This window comes from Gasterosteus aculeatus, chromosome 17 (assembly GCF_964276395.1).
Source record: "Gasterosteus aculeatus chromosome 17, fGasAcu3.hap1.1, whole genome shotgun sequence".
In the NCBI taxonomy this organism is placed as follows: Eukaryota; Metazoa; Chordata; class Actinopteri; order Perciformes; family Gasterosteidae; genus Gasterosteus; species Gasterosteus aculeatus.
In genome coordinates, this window is record NC_135705.1 from 20,868,638 (window position 1) to 20,889,735 (window position 21,098).

At 52.3% G+C, this 21,098-nt stretch overlaps 1 protein-coding gene across 3 annotated transcripts; it reads left to right on the forward strand.

Moving 5' to 3' along the window:
• Positions 1–239: 239 nt before the first annotated feature.
• On the forward strand, positions 240–20,404 carry shq1 (SHQ1, H/ACA ribonucleoprotein assembly factor). Of its 3 annotated transcripts, none has more exons than XM_078092529.1 (12): positions 240–559; positions 1,015–1,277; positions 1,434–1,498; positions 2,986–3,114; positions 3,199–3,353; positions 3,487–3,599; positions 3,671–3,765; positions 6,886–7,043; positions 7,435–7,488; positions 9,937–10,060; positions 12,896–13,016; positions 19,644–20,404. In XM_078092529.1, exons 2-12 carry the CDS (start codon positions 1,135–1,137, stop codon positions 20,191–20,193), a joined length of 1,707 nt encoding a protein of 568 aa, XP_077948655.1. In that variant the 5' UTR covers positions 240–559; positions 1,015–1,134; the 3' UTR covers positions 20,194–20,404. The 3 variants fall into 3 exon arrangements, with proteins under 3 accessions (XP_077948655.1, XP_077948657.1, XP_040059029.2); XM_078092531.1 differs by having other exon boundaries at positions 242–559; positions 1,110–1,277; XM_040203095.2 differs by having other exon boundaries at positions 258–915.
• The last annotated feature ends 694 nt before the right edge of the window (positions 20,405–21,098 follow it).

Below are 21,098 nucleotides of genomic sequence, written 5' to 3' on the forward strand. Positions count from 1 at the left end.
CCAGTGCAGCAAACCTTTAAGTAGTAAGAGCTTCTGGTTCAAGAAGTTGCAGTATTAGTAGTAGTAAATTGAAAAGTGCATTCCACCATCATTACACTCCTAATAATGGACCTTTAACAAAGAACGCCGTGTTATTATTTAATATGATTTATTTTAAATCATGCATTAAAAAAAAACACAACGGTATATATATTACTATAACATATCTGTTTACTTTATACGTATAATAACGTCTACACACAGCTTTACGGTAACAGATGGGCGTTGCGTGCACGCGCTGCCGGGGCGCGCGTTGGGCTCGAGCTCCGCGGGCGACTCTTCTTTCTTCGTCGTGCGTCCTGTGTGTTAGTGACCGTCAGCGAGGCCGTTCGAGCGGCCCGACCCGCCCCGCGTGCATCGGAACAGCTGTGGCGTGACGCGTCAGCTAGCTTAGCACTGCTCCGTTAGCCTCGCGAGGACGCCGGCGACGCGTTAGCTGAGCTAGCAGGCGGCTAACAGCAGCGAGCTAACGGCCCAACTAACTTCATGCGAACCGCCAACAAGTCCGTGTGACTTCACGGTAAAGCTCGCCGACTAAACGCGTTCACGCCACGTGTCACGGCTTCGTGGTTATCAACTGTTTGAGCTGAATGTTTAGTTCGTAACGAATGAACTTTGTCATCTAACGTTACTTAGAAATAACGCCGGTTTGCACCATTTAAGTGGATAACATTTAACGTCGGAAAATCTCCTTTAAACAGTCTTGTGTTTGGAAGAGCGACGCGCCGAACGCAATGACAGGCCCGTGTTACTGGAGAGGTGGATAAAGAAACGTGTCGAATGAAACGCGTCTGTCAACGAGTAAAATCATTTAAAATATGTAGTTTTCTGAATGCAGCTTGGTAATGAAATGTTCCTTAACAAGAGTGGAGGGAAGTAAGTCGCTACGTGCCCCTGTCACGCCCGTGAAGACCCCTCATGTGACTCGCTGTGGTCAGAGACGATCGTGAGGTTTCACGTTAACTGTGTTTACAGTTCCACGTGGGCTGAAACGTGCACCGGAAGCGACCGCAGGGGGGCGGAAGAGAGCACGCGGGCCGTCACTCAATAACTGGTCATCGATGCTACAGGTCTCCACCATCTTCAGCATCCACAATGATCACTCCTGCCTTCGACCTGAGCCAGGATCCCGACTTCCTGATCCTCAGCCTCCGTGTTCCCTACACCAGAACGTCAGAGTTCGACCTTTACATCGATGGAACAGATTTCAAGTTCTTCGCCAAGCCCTACTTCCTCAGGTGAGTTGAACATTATGAGCTTCGGTGATGGAGATGAAAGCGCTTCATTAATGGGCTCATCAAGTGGCACGATCTCTCTCAGCTCCATTGTTAGAAAGTTAACAGAACGGGGCTTTTTGTCCTTAGTAACAGCCTGGATCCACGTCTTATTTGCAGATTGTCTCTTCCTGGCAGAATAGTGGAAGATGGGAGGGAAACGGCCAAGTTTGACATTGATGCTGGTAAGTCACACTGTTTAAAGGACAACACACACAGAGTGGTGGTAAGCGGCCCGTCACGTCAGTTGCGTGGTGATGCTTCATAACCAAATGTCTGCTGATGTATTTCAATCGATGTGCACACAGCTGTTGCGTTAAATGCCCCCCCACCCTCTCCTCAAGCAACCGTCCTGCCGGTTCCCCCAAACGCATCTCACACGCCCAGCGCACCTTTCTTCTCTTTTCAATTCAATGATGTTCTCGGGTTTCTGTTGTGGTGGGGGCGGACTGTCCGTCCCTCGCTGCGATGTCGGATATGAGCACCGAGCCCGAGGAGCAAACGCGGATGAGAAGGTCTATCGGATGTCTCCTCTGTTTCTGTCAACCCAGTGACTCAGGAAACAAGTGAAAGGCTTTTCTCTTTTATTTATTTATTTATTTCACTGTGTTTATCGGAATGTTGTGACCTTTTCTTTCAACGCGGGAAAGTACAGCTTCCTTGTGGCTTTTTTTTTCTTTCTCTTGTCAAATTGTATCCGACTGTCTATCCAGTCATCTGTATGCTGAAGGAGGCCCCTGTGGAACGGAGGTTGGCGTCATGCTGTTGACCGGACACGTTCTTAACTAGTGGCAGATGGGGGTTGACCCCCCCCCCGTGGAGTGGACGAGGCCGCCCCCCCCCCCCCGTGGAGTGGACGAGGCCGCCCCCCCCCCCCGTGGAGTGGACGAGGCCGCCCCCCCCCCCCCCCCCCCCGTGGAGTGGACGAGGCCGCCCCCCCCCCCCCCCCGTGGAGTGGACGAGGCCGCCCCCCCCCCCCCCCGTGGAGTGGACGAGGCCGCCGCGCTCTATTAGTGACGAGAGTCGTCTGTCGGCGTGTCCCCGGCTAGTCTCAATAAGCCTGTAACATCAGCTGATGAGGCCCCACTAATGAGTGTCCTTGTTTCGACTTCTAACGAGCAAAGATCCTTCAAGACTTGTGCGGCAACGCGAGCAATTAGTCGTCTCCCATCGCTAAGACGTCTGAGCTTCACCACCTGAAGGGGATTGAACTTCACCACCTTTTCCTCTACCTGGCTAAATCGCTCCAATCCATCTATAATTATCGCCTGGTTATGTTTACTGATAGTTTTTAAAGGAGCAAGTGAAGCATCACATGCGCAGGTGGTCCATTTAATTTAAATGGTGTTATTATAAAGAGGTCATTTGAATTTAAAATAGAAAGTCAGATCTATCAGCTCTATGATTGACTTTGTAGTGTCATGTTTTATTTTTTTCCTTTGTGCCGTCATGTCACTTGTTACCCCTTTTTAAACATTTAGTCACTTTTTTCATGTAGTGTAATTTAAATGTTTGTCGCTGAACGTAATACTTATTTTCGTAATCAATTCATCATGTGATGTTTTTTTTTATTTTAATGATGGTTTTGTACAATGAATGATAAATCAACATAACTGGTTGATGAACAGTCCTTGTGTTTTGGGTGATAATCACTCCCTTTATCTCCCCGCAGGTCTCGTCACTCTCCGGGTCCCAAAGGAAACAGCTGGAGAGCACTTTGAAGGGCTCCAGATGCTGACGAGTCTCCTCGCCCCCAAAGGCGCCCGCTCAGCAAAACCACTGATCGAGGACCTGAGCGCAGGTGAGTCACGTCCACGCATCCGTCCCACCGGATTCACCGCCAAACTGACCGAGAACTGACCGCGGCTGCTTTGCGCCTGCACAGGAGGCGCCGGAGGTAACGAGGACGAGGACGACGACGACGACTTTGACTGGCAGATGGAGCAGGAGGTGCACAGGGAGCGCTCCGAGGAGGAGCTGGGCGCTCTGCAGAAGTACGGCTTTGGCAACCAGAGGTGTGGAGTGTTTGCCAGATTACAGGTGAGTCCCCGGATGCTGAGTGAACCCTGGCTGAAGGATAGGAAGCTCTTCCTCCACGCCGCCCCCCCCCCTCTGCTGCCACTCGCACACGAAGCCGCAGGGTTCATGTTAAATGTCCTGAGTGTCCTGACAGGAGGAGCTGAGCGACGTGATCGACCTGAAGAACCCAGAGGGAGCGACGGCCGACGAGAGGAGGCGAGGGCGGCTCGACGCAGAGGCGTCCGCCTTCTCCCCCGACCATTACCTGTGAGTTTATTGGACCAACTCACCTCCCCCCTCCCCCCGTGCTGTCTGCTAACCTCCTTGTGTCATTTCAGGGCCGATTTGTTTGAGGATTCTGAGATAAAGGAGCTGCTGAAGTTCAGGCCGTGGTGGGATAAGCTGAGTCCCACAGAGCAGGGCGGGCAAGCGGGTGAGTTCAAGTCCTATCTTCATGATACCTTCTTTGAATGAATGCATATGTCACGTGATTGGGGTCCTAGTGCCTGCTCTGGATAAACAGTGACATGAATTTGTATTTCTTTTCCCAGTGAGGTGAGACATTAGAGATATAATATGGGAATCATTTGAACCTTTTAAGCAATTAAAACGGAGAAGCCCAGTAGTGACCCAAACCAACCAGAAGGTGGCACAAAGCTACACAAACTAAGGGCAATCAGGTTTTTTTGATATAACCAAATTACCAAATCATACCATTTTTAACATCCCGCTGGCCCTTTTCCAAAGTTCCTCTCGTGGCTAGCTGCTGACATGGTTCTGTGTGTGTGTGTGTGTGTGTTTCTATATATTTGTTCAGTGGTAGGGGGCACACACTATATATATATATATATATAAAATAAATCAAATCCCCAGTCTTTCCCGCCCTCCCCCCTCCCTCTCCTAGTGGGAGGTCGGCTGGAAAGCAACAGAGCTGCACTCCCCAAAGAGCCTCGGGGCTCTGGATCAGGAAAGACACTTTCCATTATGAAAGGTTGAACTTGGACCCCCCCCCCCCCCCAATCACTAAGTCCCCCTGCTGCATTTTGACCAGTTTAGAAGTGGCAACCTAAAGAAAATGCCAATCTTTTGAACTTCTCGCATTTCAATGTCCGTTTTTATTATTTATTACAGATTCCAGTTCATTTATTTCCCATCTCTAGATCAACGGCTCCTTCCCGGCTGCGAAAGCCTTTTTCTTTTCAATAGTGCTCCTCCGACTGCTGATTCCAGCACCTCCACCGCTTGTAAGCAGGCCTCCACACAGTGCCGGGGGGGGGGGGGGGGCGGTGGCTCCTGTGGGAGGATTTGGATTAAACAGAAAGCATTATCGCGAGAGGGAGTGTGTCCCCCCCGGCCCCGTCGCCGATGAGCATCCATCAGTCAGCAAGCGCGGAGGCCATTAGCCGCAGCCTGAGATTAGCCCCCGTCGAAGGCTACGGCGCCGTGCAGCCCCCGCCGGCTCGTTGGGCATTCTGAGTCTGAGTGGCTCAGGCGGGAGCCGGGGCCTGGATAAATGGGCCAAATTAAACTTAATGGCTTGATTGACAGGTCGAATCGCATTATTCCCGGCTGCGTGTGAAGAATGAATCAGTCGGGATGTCTTAAGCGGCCTGCCGTCCAATCAGGAGAGCGCGCTCGTGATTTAAAAATGGCGACCGCGACTCCTGCACGTGGATCTTTGACTCTTTTTCTTTCTTTAAAAAAAGAAACCTCCTCCAGATGGATGTGGTGAGGGCTAATGAAGCAGAAACCAGCCGCTCTGTGGTTTCCAGTGTCGTGATGGGGGGGCAGTGACAGGCCCCAGCTGTCCACTGGGGGTCTGTGTTCCCACACTGATCCGGTTCTCTACCTGCTGCTCTTTGTTACGGCTGGCATTAGAAATCGGTTTTCAGTCGGCGCCGACTGTGCCGTCACACGGCCCCTTTGTTCCATTTGAAGCTCCACCGGGTCACAGCGGGGCGCCGCTCACCGTTCCAGCCGCCCGAGGCCACGCGTCGCTCGCTCGCATTGGAGAGGAAATCCTCCCAAAAAAGCGCGTCCGGACCCCTCCACGGGTCTCCGGGCCATCTGGACCCGCGGAGAGAACGGCGAAGAGCCGGGCCGCCGCTCCAACTGGACCGATTAGCAATTAATTCTGCAGTCAGCAGAAGGCGGCGTGCGCAAATGCCCCCCAATGGACCCGGCGGGCTTCTCGGCGGAGACTAGCCGGCGGGTGAGGCCGGCCTCCAGTCGGCGGTCTGCACGTGGGATTTGTGGAACAACGGATCGTCCCAACTCGCAACTGCTGCTTTTATTTAAATGTGGTTATTGTGAACGTCGGGTTTTAAATGATCGCTTATCGTTTTACTCTGAACAGACGGCGCTTCTATCTGCTGAAATGCTCAGTTTGTTGCAGCTCATCGTGGCTTTGTGCCTCTGCAGAGCAGCGCATCGAATCTCCTCTCAATGCGCGTGAGTGTAACCGGGTGTGCAGACGGTGGCTCGTGCAGTCTGCATGTGTTCTGCTCGTGACACCCCCCCCCCCCCCCCCCTCCTTGCTGCAGCTGCGCTCACGTGGGACCAGGTAGCGCCTGCAGGCAGCTTCAACCTGACGTAATGCAGCAGGAATCTCCTTCCCAGCAGAGCCAAGTTCCCACTGCAACCGGAGAGGTGTGCGTGCGGGCGGCCATGTGCTCCAGCCAATGTGCTGCATCTCCGCCCGGGACCCTCCTCCCCTCATGCAGACGCAGCGATTGCTTTCAGCTGTTTTCTAAGCTGTGGGGAGGGGGGGGGGCAGTTGAGTTACAGCACGTTCCTGCAAGCATTCGCCGCGCCTCACAATTTAAGATCTTCAATGGGATTGAAGTCTGTTTTGTGTCGCCCCATTACACACACACACACACACACACACACAAGCCCCTATTAGGCAGATGTCTCTTTCAAAAGGCAACAGTTAGTGCGATTGAGAAGCACTGGTTTCAGAGATTCTCCTGTGACTGAACTTTATATATTTCTGGGCTTTTCAGCCGTCGTACGCGTCTAAATTGGATTTGGCTTTTCTGGTGTTTTCTGGTGTTCTTGGATTAATGTAATTAATGGCCTTGTTTTTTTTTTTTTCTTCTGCGCCTCATCAACCGCGTCACGCTTCGTCTCGGCACGCTGTCCCCGGCGGTTTCAGTATAGCACTTCTAAGTGAATATGAATATGTAAAACAGTGTGAGCCTTGAGCGCAAGTACTGTAGTTTGCATCCGTGTGTGTGTGTGTGTGTGTGTGTGTGTGCGTGTGGAGGCACGGCAGCGTTCTCTGGTCCTCGCTGCTGTGCGCTCGGCGGTGGAGATCAGTACTAATGTTACCTGTTGAAAGCCACTCTGACCCGATGAGCCTCCGTCCTGAAGATGTGATTAAGCGGCCGGAGCGTTGAACCGCGGCCATGTTACGTCATGACTGTGTTCACATGGCCGCTCCGTGTTTTCAGAGCTGCGTGTGAAAACAGTGGGTCCCCGTGGGCAGAAGGGGACAATGGAGACAACCTGAGGCACTTTCCTCTGTAACTTGAGCTCTTCCCCCCTCCAGCGGTTTCTTTCACCGATGACGAGAAGGAGCAGCTGAGGAAGTTCACCAACCGCTCGTACCTGCTGGACAAGGCGTCCCGTCACCAAGCGTGGCTCAGCCTTGTGGACATCCTGCTGGCCTACTGCTACGAAGCGCGCTCCACGGAGGGCGAGCACAACGTGAGTGTGCGTGTGTCTCTGGAGCACCACTTAGGCTTGGATGACAAAGCCCTCGATCCGCAAATCCTTTAGACTCCCTTCCATTTCATTCAGAGCCTTAAGAGATTACCGGCGGCTCAGTCCGGGCCTCTTTGTGTCGCTCCCCTTACGGTATCTGCGGCAAAGCAAGGTGAGCGCGTCTCGTTTCCCTGCCGCCGACGGTTCAGAGGTCGCGTGTCCGCCAAGTGCCCGCAGCGTTTGCCGTTAATACAATTCATTTCCACACGGAGAGCTCTGAGAGTCTACAACAAGCCCCCCAGTGCCGTTGAAATAGCTGCCTGTGAAAGTGCTTTTGTCCAAACATAATGTGCTGTGTCTCTGTGCCCCCCCCCCTCACGCCCCGGCCCCACAGGTCGAGTCCCCGTGGACCATCAGAAAACTCAGTGGGACTCTCTGCTGGCTGGAGGTGAGAAAGGACCAAATCAGGTCGCATTTCATTCTCATCCCTGGTTTCATCTACTCACCACACAGACAAGGGGGGCAAATATAGACCGTTTATGGCAGAAACTGGGCTGTTTTTCATGGAAGCGCTGGACAGAAGGTGCTTTGCGGATTGAGTTGATTGGTTTGCCCGCCATCAATTCTCAGGTTTATGTTGGCAAATGAGGTGGAAAAACCAAACAGTTCCACCTTTATTGTGCCTTATTTTGATGATGATGATGATTGACACTTTATTGATCCCTAAGAGGGAAATTTTGGTATCACAGCAGCATGTACAGGGAAGAAAAATAGAATTAAAATATACACATTATATACAATATAATAAGATAAATATTAAATTATTGAATAAAATAAAAAAAGAGTAACCTTCAAGAAGAGACAGTGCAATAATCATAATTTGTAAAAGGAGAAGAGGAAGAGCAGCAACATCACAGCAGTGGCTTGTTTTTGTTTTCATATCAACACACATGTTTATTCTTCCGTGTCAGATCAGTTAAGATTCCTGGTTGTGCTTTTTACCTGTAAAGCAGCATCAGGGTAAATCTAAACATTGATTCCTGAACTCTTAAAAGCATAAATTACAGCTTGAGATTGTCGGGGGAACTGTGCATCTTACAGTGATGCTCAGGAAGCTTCTGAGTGCATCTCTCGTAAAGAGTTTTGTCGTGGATGAAAGAGGATAAGCGTAGATTGCGCTCACCATTGATGTGCGCGGCCTCAACAGGTTGACTCATTTTGATGCTGTTTCTCACTACAATACCCATCAGCCTCGGCCCCAGCAGGCACAACAAACCACAGCCGACCATCACCGATTACAACAGCCGGTCCTTCGGCATTGTTGCACATCGGAGCACACGCTGCCGTATGTGTCCCAGAGCGTCCTCGCCAGGTGTGATTAAGTCGTTGCATTTGTGGCGCAGGCTGCCTGGAGGAGATCTGCTAACGGGACCTCGACCGCCGTTTGAGGGATTGCGGTTTTCCCCCGTCGGCGTGACGGTGGAATTGAGAACAGGCTCCACCTGGCAGCCCTTTGCTGTCAGCCCCACCCCTCCACCTACTGCTCCACAATAGACTCCTCTCCGTCTGTCTGCTTCCTCACTCCCGCTCTCCTGTCTGTCTCTCCTTATTCTCTCACTGTCTATCTCTCTTCCCTCGTGCCTTACATTCGCCTCCCTGCTACAACCCCCCCCCCCCTGCATGTTTCCTGCTCCTCAGTCGGCTGCACTGGTGCGACTGAGCGGCTCCCTGCAGTATGGCGTTATATTTGTGCCACAATCCTGAGCGCGTAATTGTAAGTTTTGAGCACAGAGAACTATGTTGTAGCAAAGAAAAACATCCCGTGCGCGCAGTTTACTGAGGTGCCCTCGCCACAAACTGGTTTTCTGCGCGCAGGCAGCCGTTGCTGCGCTCGCTCCACCTCTTCACGCTGCGCTCGCTCGACGGTTCACTCACGCGCTCGCTCGACTTGCAGCAGCGTTACATTTGTGCCACAAAACCAACCAATCAGAGAATTAAAGAAGGTCCATTTTGATTGGCTGTTGGTCTCCAATCACAACGCTTCCTAAAGAAGACGAAAACGAGTGATATTAGAAGTCCGACCAGCCACCATCAGACATGACCGAAGCAAATGATGAGAACACCAAATGTTTTAATCCAGGCCATTAGCATTTAGCACAAATGCTGCAAACTTCAACAACTCGCTGAGCTTCCGCGATGCTGTAGGTAGTTCTACTAGCGTTGTGATTGGAGACCAACAGCCAATCACAATGGACCTTCTTTAATTCTCTGATTGGTTGGTTTTGTGGCACAAATGTAACGCTGCTGCAAGTCGAGCGAGCGCGTGAGTGAACCGTCGAGCGAGCGCAGCGTGAAGAGGTGGAGCGAGCGCAGCAACGGCTGTCTGCGCGCAGAAAACCAGTTTGTGGAGAGGGCACCTCAGTAAACTGCGCGCACGGAATGTTTTTCTTTGCTATAACATAGTTCTCTGTGCTCAAAACTTAAAATTACGCGCTCAGGATTGTGGCACAAATATAACGCCATACTGCAGCAGCCGACCATATTTACACTCGCAAACAAGCCCGAGGGAGAGCGTGATCCCGGATGACACGAGCCCACAGCGCATGAAGACGAGCGAGCGAGGGAGGAGACACCAAATAACAATCTCTGCCTGCCGCAGAGAAAGAGAGCAAAGGCAGTGATTAGAGGGAAGCAGCAATTAACAAGCCGGGGCTGCAGAGGTGTCCTAAGATCTGTGAGCCCCAATTTCGCCAGGAGTTGTTGGGAGTAATTAGCTCGACCTCAACCGCAGCCAATGAGGGGAAAAAGAGGAGGAAATGTTGTCTGGCTGCATCTCGGACTCCTTGTCTTACTGAATAACGCGGCGGTGTGTTCCGGTGCTGCGTGTCCTCTGCAGACTTACAGCTCGCTGCACGACGTCCTGCTGTCGTTTGCACGGAGGGTCCTGTGCTACCCGCTCTACAGACACTTCGCACTGGCGTCCGCGGCTGTCCGGGACGCAACTAAGATTCTGCAGACAGGTGAGTCGACAGGAAGCAGCAGCAGCAGCGCATATGCACGACTTTTCCATTCATGTTTTTGCATTTTTCAGCATTGCATTAAAAGGGCTCAACGCAACAATCAAAAATAATAAGTTTCTTAAAATGCACTCGATGGCTCGAGGAAACGCCTTTTCTCTCCTCAGGTAGCACATGAGCTGAAACAGTAACTGAATGAATTAACTATTACAAGTTGCAGAAATGATAAAGAATCGCAGAAGGTCTCATTTCTTGTTTTTGAGACGGCCAATCGGCGACGAGGCAGCATCCTCCTGCTCAGTGGAGCCGTGCAGAAAGAGTACAAATAGTACTGGAAACATTCCATGATTCAAAAACACAAATATTGACATTTCCTGTTATTTAATATTAACTATATTTCCTTTGGGGGGGGGGCTCAAATAGGGCCTGCCGACACTACGTTTCTACTCGGCCGTGCAGCTCACGGGCCGAACACGGAGCAAGTGGCTCACGAGCCAACGCGTGGTTTCTACGGTAACAGGAGTGGCCCCCGCTCGGGCCGCCTCGGGGAGCGAGGAGTGGATTAGCGGAGAGCCAAGTGTTGACTTAGACATCTCAAATCCCAGAGTAATCTTCAAATCAAAAGCCCCCCACGGACAGATGAATCGCCGCGCTGTAAACGCACTCGGCGTGTATGAGGGCTCCGATTATCCTGCTCGCGATGATTCCAGCGCTGGTAAATGACAGCAAATTAAAGGCCTTTTAAGCTCCAGATTAGCATTTGCGCGCCTCATTAAGTGGGTAGATGAGTTGATCAAGAGAGCCGGGGAAAGGAGCAGCTGGAGAGCCTCTTCCCCCTCACCTTCTCTCTCCCACCTCTGCTTTGTTGGTTTGAGTCTATTTATTAAGAGGGCGGGAGGGAACACATTATTTTGCTATTGTTTTTCGCTCACGACTCGTAACCTTCATTATTTGTGAGCATCGGGGAAGTCTGAGCAGCGCGGCTCTTTTAATGAACTCTAGCGCGACAGTAATTCGGCCCGGCGTGTGTCTCGCGGTGCGCTCACCCCCGCAGCGTTGCTTCACGCGATAATGAATTTGTCAGGATAAAGCGAATGGAAATGCACGCTGCAGTTTTCCAGGCACTTCATCTAAGTGGCCGTGAAAGCAAACACTGTTCGGTATTAGCAAAACAAACCCATTAAACCGGCGGCGCGCAGGTTGAGGCCCTCCGGGGGAACGTTTGCCCGGGGGGGGGGGGGGGGGTAAATATTTGAACAGCCCTCAGGAAGCAGGTGGAGCTCCTTGAAGGCGCTCCAAGCTGGGGAAGGAGCTGTGAGTAAAGGGGGGGGGGACCGGGTCACAATGGGCCAAGACGTGGACGTGGTCCTCTGTATCCTCCATCCATCCACCCATTGAGAGACACGGGGACAGAAGGTCGCTGACACGCCGCGTCGCAACATCAGGGGCCAAATCTGTTCTTCCTCTCGGCAGCTGAAAAGGAAGAAGAAGTCCACACTTTGAGTTCCCTGCGTGCATCCCGTTCTTAAATGGGAACCAAATGTGTGCTGATGGGTTTCCTCGTGGGGGGGGGGGGGGGGGGGGGGGGCGCGCACGTTTTATTGTGACACGTCTGGCATGTCGACGCCAGCCGGCCCTGCAGAGCGGCACTGGACCGGCGGCCACACGGTGAGGCTTTTTATACGCCCGCTCGGAGGGCGAAGGGCTGCGGCTCGCTCGGCTGGTCGCGTGCTGCCGGGGGGGTCGGATGGATATTCCGTTTAATGCCCTGGTGTTGGTGCAGTGCAGGTGTCATCGTGTCTCAGCCTTGTAGCTTGGGTTACTTCTTCTGAAGGGAGTGTGTGCGCTCAACACCAGACAAAACTTGATTTGCGTGCTTGGAATTGATTTGGGTTTTGTTTGAAGGGGCCGTCTTGTGTGCTTCTTGGTGGGTGGAGACCACACAATAAGCTTTTTATCTCAGTTGTTATGGCAATCTGTTCACCAACCTCCCCAAAGGGCTCAATCTCCTCAGTAGCCATGTACGGGTTTCTACTATGCAGATATCTGCTGTTGTACTTGCCGAGGTTTTAGATCTTTATCTTGGTTTGTGCTGCCTCTAAATCCCAATCCTCCAGTTGCTTAAAAGCCACAAATGCGTCTTCCTTCAGTACGGGACGTTTGCACGCACGACGGGGAACGGAGTAATCTCTCCAAGCGTTTATTTTTGTTTAAGCACAAGTATTTTCCTTTTGTAGCCGTGTCCAAGTCGGAAAGTCGTCGGGATACGATCACACCTTTAAAGGCTTTGACATGGTGATACTCTTCAACCAAGACCAGACAGCATGTTTAGAGCTGTGCTCGTATTCTCTTTAACAAAAAACACAGGTTTATTGAAACCAGATGGTGATATGAATGTGGCTCTGTGGTTTGTCAGTGATTCTGATTGCGCTGCAGTGGTGCTGCATGGGGAACACGTGAAAGGCAGTCGAGTGAAATATCTTAAAGCATTCAGTCACTTTGTTTTTGAGAGTCTGAGCGGAGCTGCCAATCAAATTCACAAACCAAATGCCAAAAATAGAGAGTTTGTCTTCTTTGGCTCTTTTTGTCTCACTTCTTGGTTCAGGAACTCTCCTTAAACCGCACGCGCCACGTTGCTGCGCCGCCCGCCGGGGCTTTTCCCGCCGGTTCCCCACCTCGGCTCTGCTGGATGGAACAATGACTGAGCCTTTCGGGTGCGGCGGCGCCTGCCAGCAGCTGGAGTGCATTGACTTCCTTCGTGCTGCAGCGCAAATAACCCTGTTTTATTGCTTTGTTTGTCTGTTCCATTTGCCCGGCGGGGCGCGTTCCTCCGCCCAGGGAAGGCCGGCGTCCTCAGGTGCCTGCTGGATATCCACAGAGTGTTCCGGGAGAACGACCCGGCCTACATCCTGAACGACCTGTACATCACCGACTACTGCGTCTGGATCCAGAGGGTCAAGTAAGTCCGCACGGAGAGCTTCACAGTCACCGGCCACACGGCCGCCATGATGCATCAGCGCTTTAGAGGAGATGATTAGGCCTCATTTTGGGGCTAATTGAATGACCAAGCCAGCGAGACGAGGTCTCAACTCCCCAATCACGAGTTCTCTCGAGGTACCGAGGTAGCCAGGCGCACTGGGCAGATCTCCCTCTGAGGGACGCGCTTCAGAGCCGCGGTGGCTTGCTTTGGCTTGCGGCGGTGTGATTATTATTTATTTATATTTTCAGACAATTGCTTACACATTTCAGACGTGAGCTCAGTAATGAGACCTATTTTCCTCTTGGCCCGGGTTCAGCCAAGCGGTGCGCTCGCCTGGAAAAGAGCCCAGTGTGCCTGATGTTGTAGGCTCGGAGCCCAGATAAAAGGCCTGCAGGGATTCACTGCCTCCCACTCTCGTCCTTTTGACATTTTACCAACTGATGTCTTGTATTTTGTTCTTAAGCTTTTATTGCATTTGATCCGGGAAGAGTTCTCCGCATCTCCTAGAGTCAAATGCTGCCACACTTCTTCTCTCCGTCCTTCCACCCGGACAGGCTGGAGATGCTACTTTTATCCGATAGCAGGACGGGATCGATACCCGGGTCTTCACCACTGTATAATCGCTTCCTGGTCTCGTATGGTGGGTGGGGGGGGGGAACCCCCAAACGAATACACAACTCAACACAATGCGTATCAAGTGTCTAGTTTATGGACAATTTATGGGGGAATTGTATTATTCGTTTTTGGCGGCGAGGATATCTTTGAGAAGACCCATTTGTTAGAGGCAGCCCCCCCTCATTGGGACTAAAGCTCCACCTCACATGCGGCCTCCTGCTGCACCGGCATCGATCAGTCGATGGATTAACCCGCGCTCCCGAACAGCGACCTGTGATTGTGTTTTTGTTTTTTTCCTCCTTTCAATAAAGGAAGGAAGGAAGGAAGGAGGTTCCCTGTTTTTATATCCTGAAGTATAAGCTGTTGTGCAGAGCGCAGAAAATGACACTTCCATCTCCAATCACATGAAAATGTTCGGTCTCCGTCTGATGTTCGGGGGGGTTCTGATAGCTGGCCGCGGGTTTTCTCGGAGGTCGCACGCTTGTTTGTTGTGCCGCCTGACGGGTTCGATGACAGATCGCTCAGCCGTTGCTTTCTTCCGTGCGAGATATCCCAGCCCCCCCCCCCCAGCACAGGATTTGTCATCCTCCGCTAAGTGAGTCGCCTCTGGGAGCCGAGCAGTAAGATGAGATGTAATCTATACCCCCCCCCCCAACCACCACCTCCTGCCAAAATGCCCGTATCTTGTCACTCCGCTCAAACGGCGAGGCAGCGATCAGCTGTGTATGATGGACGTGCCGATTAATGGATGTTTGTTGGCTCGGGCGGTGTGGGGGGGTTGAGTTACTTCATTCCACTGTCCCACATGCATTTCCTCCTCCTAAAGTTCCTCTGACTGCAGAGACATCGGTCTCCAATTTACAACCTCGTAAAGGCTTCAGTGTGATTTAAGCCCTGGCCGGGCGCCCCCCCCCCCCCACCCGCCCCCCCCCCAGAGCAGAACCGTGCATGTTGAGATCAACAGTCCTCTTTTCTTCTGCTGCCTGGTTCTCCTGCAGCAAACCGTTGGCCCTCACCTCCCCCCAATCCAGTCGGCTCTTTATTAGTTTCTACACGCTCTGATGTCACGTCGCCCCCCCGCCCCCCCCCCCTGCAGAGCTGCTGGGCTGCAGAGAGTGAAAGCAAGTCGCCTCACTTTCTTTTCCTTTGTGGCGCCTTTCATCCAGAGGACGGCGCTTGGAGCGAAGCCGGGTGTCGCCTTACAGCACCGCCGCTTCACCCCCCTTCTATTAATTGGGTCAATTAGATTCTAGCGGGAGGAAAGAATAAACATGAACAGCATGCACGCGTCGGATCCAAGTTTCGGGGGGGTGAGATTCATTAGGGGAAAGGGGTAAAAAAGGATCGGACAAACGGCTCCAGAGACACGTTTGTCAAATTAGCCTTCTTAGTCTAATAGTTGTGAATGGAAGGTGTGAAGTGAGCAACCCCCCCCCCCCCCCCCCCCCCCCGAAGAACCCGTCAAAACGTGTTGTTTTCTCTGAAGAAAGACAGGACTGCAGAGGAAAGAATGCGCATGGCGCCGCAGCCAAAGATGCAGTCGCACTCTCTGTGTCCTGCGGCCGTGCTTTTGATTTCTGGAGGAGGAAGCAGCCCCCCGGTTCTACGCGCCCCCCCGTCCCACGAGGCCGTGTGCATGACTAGACGGTCGGCAGCTCCCCCGCAGGGAACCACTTCTGGAGCTTCAACAACTTGGGAGCGTTAGAGGGGCAAGAGGAGGGGGGGGGGGGGGGGGGCAATTACGAGGTCAGTCTGACACCCCCCTCAGTACTCCCCTTTGTGTAGAGCTCGGGGCGCTTACCCCCCATCGGCTACTTGCCGTAAAAGGTGTTTTCACATTACTTCAAATTAGGTGTTGGAAAATGGGGAATTGTCTCGTAGCCCCCCCCTCCCCCCGACCCCTCTGCTGATGTGACAGCCAGTCACATGTTGTTTGTAGAAACCAACTGTCAAGCAGCCGTCCTGAAGCCTTTGAAAGCGATTATGGAGGCGCTGTATGAGATGAAGGACGCGCCCCCCCCCCCCCCCCCCCCCCACCCCCCCCGGGGAGAACACTGATGCAAATGTCTCCCCGCTATCGGGGGATAAATGCGTGAGCTTTGTTCCCAGCGTGAGGCCACTTCTCCTCCACACGGGCTGCGTTGGCGTCCTGGTGAAGTCTGTCCAACCGATCATCAGATGTTCCTGTCGCTGCGACCAAAGTCAATGATTCAAATCTGAGCGGAGGGGGACGATCTTAAGGAGCTGAATGTAGTTTGTAGCAGAGAAACCGGCCGTGAGTGAAAGATTAATCTTGCCAAGCCGCAATGTTTAAAAAAGCAAAACAAAAAGCTTCACCTCGGGGCTTCAGATCAAACAGCCCGAGATAAAGAAGATAGTTTTCCACTTAAATGATGATGTGGGAATTACAACAGGAAGCGGCTGTTTATTTATTCGCCTCTAAAGCCTCGATGCCCCCATCAAATATTAAATAGATTCTCCCCAATTTAATCCCATTTACCTCTGTTTGTTTATTTATATCTGCTTGTACATCAAATATTCATCAAGGATTCTGTATCGAAGTAGTTTTACATCAGAATCATGATCCAGGATTCATGACTCTTAATTGGTTCATTCAGATGTGTTACGGTAAGATTTAAATCAAATGCAAAAGATTCAAACCCTGTTTGTTTACCAACTAAATATTCCATTTTGCTGGGAAATAAATCCCACTACCAGGATTCATTCATTCATAGATGTATTTATTTTACTCTTCGTTTGATGGCGGCCTGTCCATATGATCCCATGATGCTTCGTGCTCTGGGGAACACGAATGAATGAATGAATGAATGTATGTACAATGTGTGTCGAGAGAAAAGGAAAGTGGATGTTTACGGATACTATGAACTAGAATAGATTCTTTGCATTTCAGTAGAACCTTTTAAAGATCAATCGGTTTTATTACATCTGATAGAAAATCCAGTTCCCCAGAAAGAAAAAGCATCCGTACCTGACAGGCGACAGACATTTATGACAAATCAGTGTTTGTACAGTACAGAAAGTATTTTAATGGTCTGAGCATGAACGCCGGCGTGTTGAATAAATACATCTGCGTTTCTCATTTCTGGAATGGAAGCATCCAGTGCCTCAGCCCCTCCAGCGCTCCGTCACACTGACGGATCACATCTCCCGATGTCGCCTTTCATCCCCTCGGCGAGCGAGCGGCGCCGAGCAAATCCGCCGCTCGCGTTACACAGATGTGTGTCTGAGACGGAGCTTCGTCTGCTGATTGAGTCGCAGTTACAATGAACACCGATGAAAGAGACCTTCGATTGTAATTCAGCTACGGCTCACACACACACACACACACACACACACATCTCTACCTAAACGCTCGAGCAGATGGAGGCGTCTTTGTCTCGACAGAAGTTTTCCGACCTTGAAGAAGCCGGCGCTCCTCGGCCTAATGAAGGCGAGCCACAACAGCGGTGCAGTAATGACTGGATTGTGTACAACGTTGCCCCCGCCTCCCCCCCACCCCCCCTCCCGGCCAGAGCCTTTGTGTTCACCGCAGGCCGAGCTTCTCCAACCACGGAGCAAAGGAGGGAGGGAAAACAAGCGCGCCTCCCCCATGCTAACCCAATAATGACTTCCCACGGGGGAAAGAGAATCCAGCGCCGTCTTTGAAGTGTCGCTGCTGCAGGAGGTTCTTCTGCCTCCTGCAGGAAGCTCTCGAGTGGCTTTTATGGAGCCCGGGACCCCAAGCGGGCTCCACGCGGCCTGCACACACTGGTCGTCATTAGCCAGGGCAGCGTTTTTTATGTCTTCATATCCTGTAGTGGGTGTGGGAGGGGGGCGTTTGTCGTTGTTTAAAAAGTTCTGCCTGGTGTTTGGTGGCTTTCACACGCTGAGACCGCGGAACCCCAAAGAATGAAAGCAGTGGGTTTCCCCGTGGTATCCAACCTGTGGGCGGACGGGGGGGTTGGGACCCCCCTGGGATCCCTGTACGGGAAACTGGTTTCTGCTCTACCTGTGTGGAGGTTAGCAAAGTGTCCCGTCTTTTAATTTCCACCAATCAATTTGTGGTGTGTTTACGTGCTCCTCTATAAATTGGAAAATCAACGTCCCCCACATAGACGCTGGGACGACACCTGCTGGGATTTGATACAGCCGCACTTTGGTGATGCCATCAAGCCCCTTTGGAGCTGAGAGGCTGAGGAATCCTCGCCGTCAGCCTCAGATGTTTGTTTCCTGACATGAGCCCGAGTTACCAGCGAACAGGACGCGCAGTCCAGCTGCTCTAACTACTCTTCATCGCTTTATTCCTAAGCATTGTTGGCTTAAGGGCGCCATGTGAGAAAGGGCATCTTCTCACAAAGGGCCCCTGCTCCCCGCTGAACAAGATTATTAGTGTGCTCCACTCTGAGATGTGTTTACGTAGCCCCCCCCCCCCCGCACACGGCTTCCATAAACCGCTCGCTCCCCAGAATAGGAGCTCATTAGGTCGCTGCGCTAATGGGCCGGCGCTCAGCAGAGGGTTAATTGGGCCAGAGGGGGCTAGTAGCCCCTCCATAAACACACACACTTTATCCCACCCTGAATGGACCTAATCTGAATCACAGTGACCCGCAGGGGTCATCTAGTAATCGCCATGGCAATAGGGGCAGGTCACACACCCCGCCGCGCGGCGAATAGCAGCCAGCGTGGCGGGCCTCCCCAGCGTGAATAATGTGCAAGCAGGAGCCCCCCAACTATCTGATGGCCTTGTGGGAGGACATTGGAATGCAATAAATCACCTTCCCTCCATTCAAGGAGTCCCCTGCGTCTTCGCTGGGGACACAACTGCAGAGCTGAAGCTGAGCAACGTGGTTTAATGCGCTGCCTCACCTGGACCTTCTCCATCTCAATCTGTGTGCAGGCCTTTGGCTGCATTCTGGATCTGTTACATTCAGACTCAGTTTGAAGGATTTATTCTCCATGTGCTTCCTCCAGCTGCACCCCGCAGAGACCAGGAAGCTCTCTGGACTTTGTTGCGTTTAAAGGGGGCAAAGTTGCATTTATCTCCCAGGGATATTCTACCGCCTCAGAAAGGCCCTGGTTGTGTTGTAGTACTTTCTAAAGGTAGAAGACCTTTCAGGGTGGGATTTATGGGGATGACGTTGGTTTATTGGTCAAACACACACACACACACACACACACAGTGCCACTTCTTCCACTTTCATGAAGACCGGTTCATAACCGTGAAGCCAGGAGGACTACGGGTTCACTTCAGTACGAGGGGGGCGTATCGCTGTCGGCTTCCAGGCTTCATATTTAAAAATACAGGGAGCGATGAGAGAATAAAGCGGTCGACGGTCCCTTTTGGAGGCGGATGCTGTTGGTGTCCTGTTGGTCCTCTGCCCTTCACAGCAGTAACGATGCAACAGGCTGTAACAAAAAGCTGCAGGCTCCTGACCTCTGCGACCTCCAGCAGCCGCCCTCCGTCTGCAGGTCATAAAAGCTGCCAACGAAACAGGTGGAAACGCGTCTTTAGACTATTGGATCCATTTAAACATTCAATCTGTAAATAGAAAGTGCTCCTCTGATTGTTACCCTGCGTCCCCCTCCCGCGCCTTTCGCTGCCTCTGACTGAATGCGGAGGAGAGGGGGAGGGGTCTGTCTCCCCCCTCCTCACCCTCTGTGTAATCCCCCTCTTATCATCTCTCGCAGGGAGAGCAGCGGTGGGAGGGGAGCGCGAGCTCCGGGTATCAGCTCATCTCCCTACATTATTAAACATCCATATTTCCATATTTCACTTGGCATTCAGATGAGCGCGCGATACGGTTAATGGGTATTAGATTTGTAGATGGTTATCCTGTGGTTATGTCTTTAGCACGCAGAGCCAGTCCATCACTCTCTCGTGGGGACCTCTGATGAAGTCATTCGTTCTCCCTCTTTGCGCCGTCCTGTCACCACATTCATCGAGCCGAGTGACAAACTGGGTCCTCATTTGTCTTCCCTTTATCTCCTAAGGTCCAAGAAGACGTCAGCCTTGGCCGAGACGTTACAACAAGCCTGCCTGCGGAAAAAAGATTTGGGGCTGGAACTGGAGGAGCTCGAGGAGGCGGCAACAATGGTGGCCGAGGAAGAGGAGGAGGAGGAAGAAGAAGATGGAGCAGCCTCCGACTGCGCTCCGATATCCCACAGCAGCAGCAGCAGCAGCAGTGACTCGTCTGGCGAGAGCGAGGAATCTGAGGCTGAAGGGCAAAGCTGCACCGAATCCAAGGAGGGAGGGGGCGGAGCAGAAGGAGGGGGGATGTCTAAGCACAACCCTCCGCAGCCCCCACCCGCCCTGGCTGCATCCCCCGTCCCCCGGGCGCCCGCGAGCACCCTCCCCTCTGCCTCACAGGGCTCCCGCCTGCTGATCCAGGAGCTGGGGGAGCAGATGCAGGAGGAGCTGAGGGTCTCCAGCCGCCACGGAGCAGAGAGAACGTCGGGGAGCGTCGGCGGCACTTTGTTGGAGCCGAGCAGAAACCCGCTGCTCATCGTGGCAACGCGGGAGGAGAGCGACGTGGTCCTCTGAGAGGCGCCGCGGTGGATCCGCAAAGACCGCCGACTGTTGACTCTGTGTATCTTGATCTAAAGGACCTCATTGTCTATATAGAAGGATACTATGAATGTTCTGAACCGCTTACTTCATTTTGTTGTGGTTGCCGTCTTCTGCCTCATGTGTTATCTGACTTTCGTGCTACTGGGAGAGACGTCCTCTGCAAATATATTTTTCCCTCACTGAACATGCTTGAGTTTTTTACTTATTGAAAGTAATTCCAGTAGTTTGAACTAGACCCGCTGACTTCTCTCCTGTATCGCCGTGGTAACAAACTGCATGATAAATGCATGTTGGGCTCGACCGAACCGAACAGGAGGGTTGTTCCGAGCGCAGCGATTGACAGACGAGGTGCTTTCAGAGTTACTTTCATGGCGCTTTCTTTTCCCAACGAATAAAGGCTGTAAGCGCTCTCCCAGAGCCTGGCTTCATGGGGGAAGTAAGGGAGACGGGGGAGATTGATTCCTGGGGCCCGGACGTCTGAGCGCTGTCGACTCGGCGAGAGAAACAAACATGGAGTCACATGTCAGGCAGATGGATGAGGCCTCTGAGCCAGTTCGTTTTTGAGCAATAAGAGACCCCCCCCCCCCCGAGGACAGCCGAGACATGACATGTGACACCCATACATTGGCTGCACCGATATCCACCCACCCTGCGGTACAATAGAGTTTAATGTGTGTCCCCAGGTTGGCCTCGGGTTCATTAATTGAGAAATGGATTTGTTGCCGCTGGCTTTTTACATTGTAACTTGTGTTACTGAGGTCGATGGCGTTGCTACGACACCTCCTGAGAGACGACCTCCCTGCAGCGACCCCTTTGGGAGCGCTTGTCTGGGGGCTGCACTGCTCCCCCAGGTGGCGCTCTCCTGCTCCCCCGCTGGG

Excerpts from the sequence above, each read along its gene's own strand:
- shq1 (XM_078092529.1), top strand. The coding sequence starts at position 1,135 with ATGATCACTCCTGCCTTCGACCTGAGCCAGGATCCCGACTTCCTGATC. Across the intron at positions 1,278-1,433 it reads GCCAAGCCCTACTTCCTCAG|ATTGTCTCTTCCTGGCAGAA; the intron begins GTGAGTTGAACA and ends TCTTATTTGCAG. Across the intron at positions 3,766-6,885 it reads AGAGCAGGGCGGGCAAGCGG|CGGTTTCTTTCACCGATGAC; the intron begins GTGAGTTCAAGT and ends TCCCCCCTCCAG.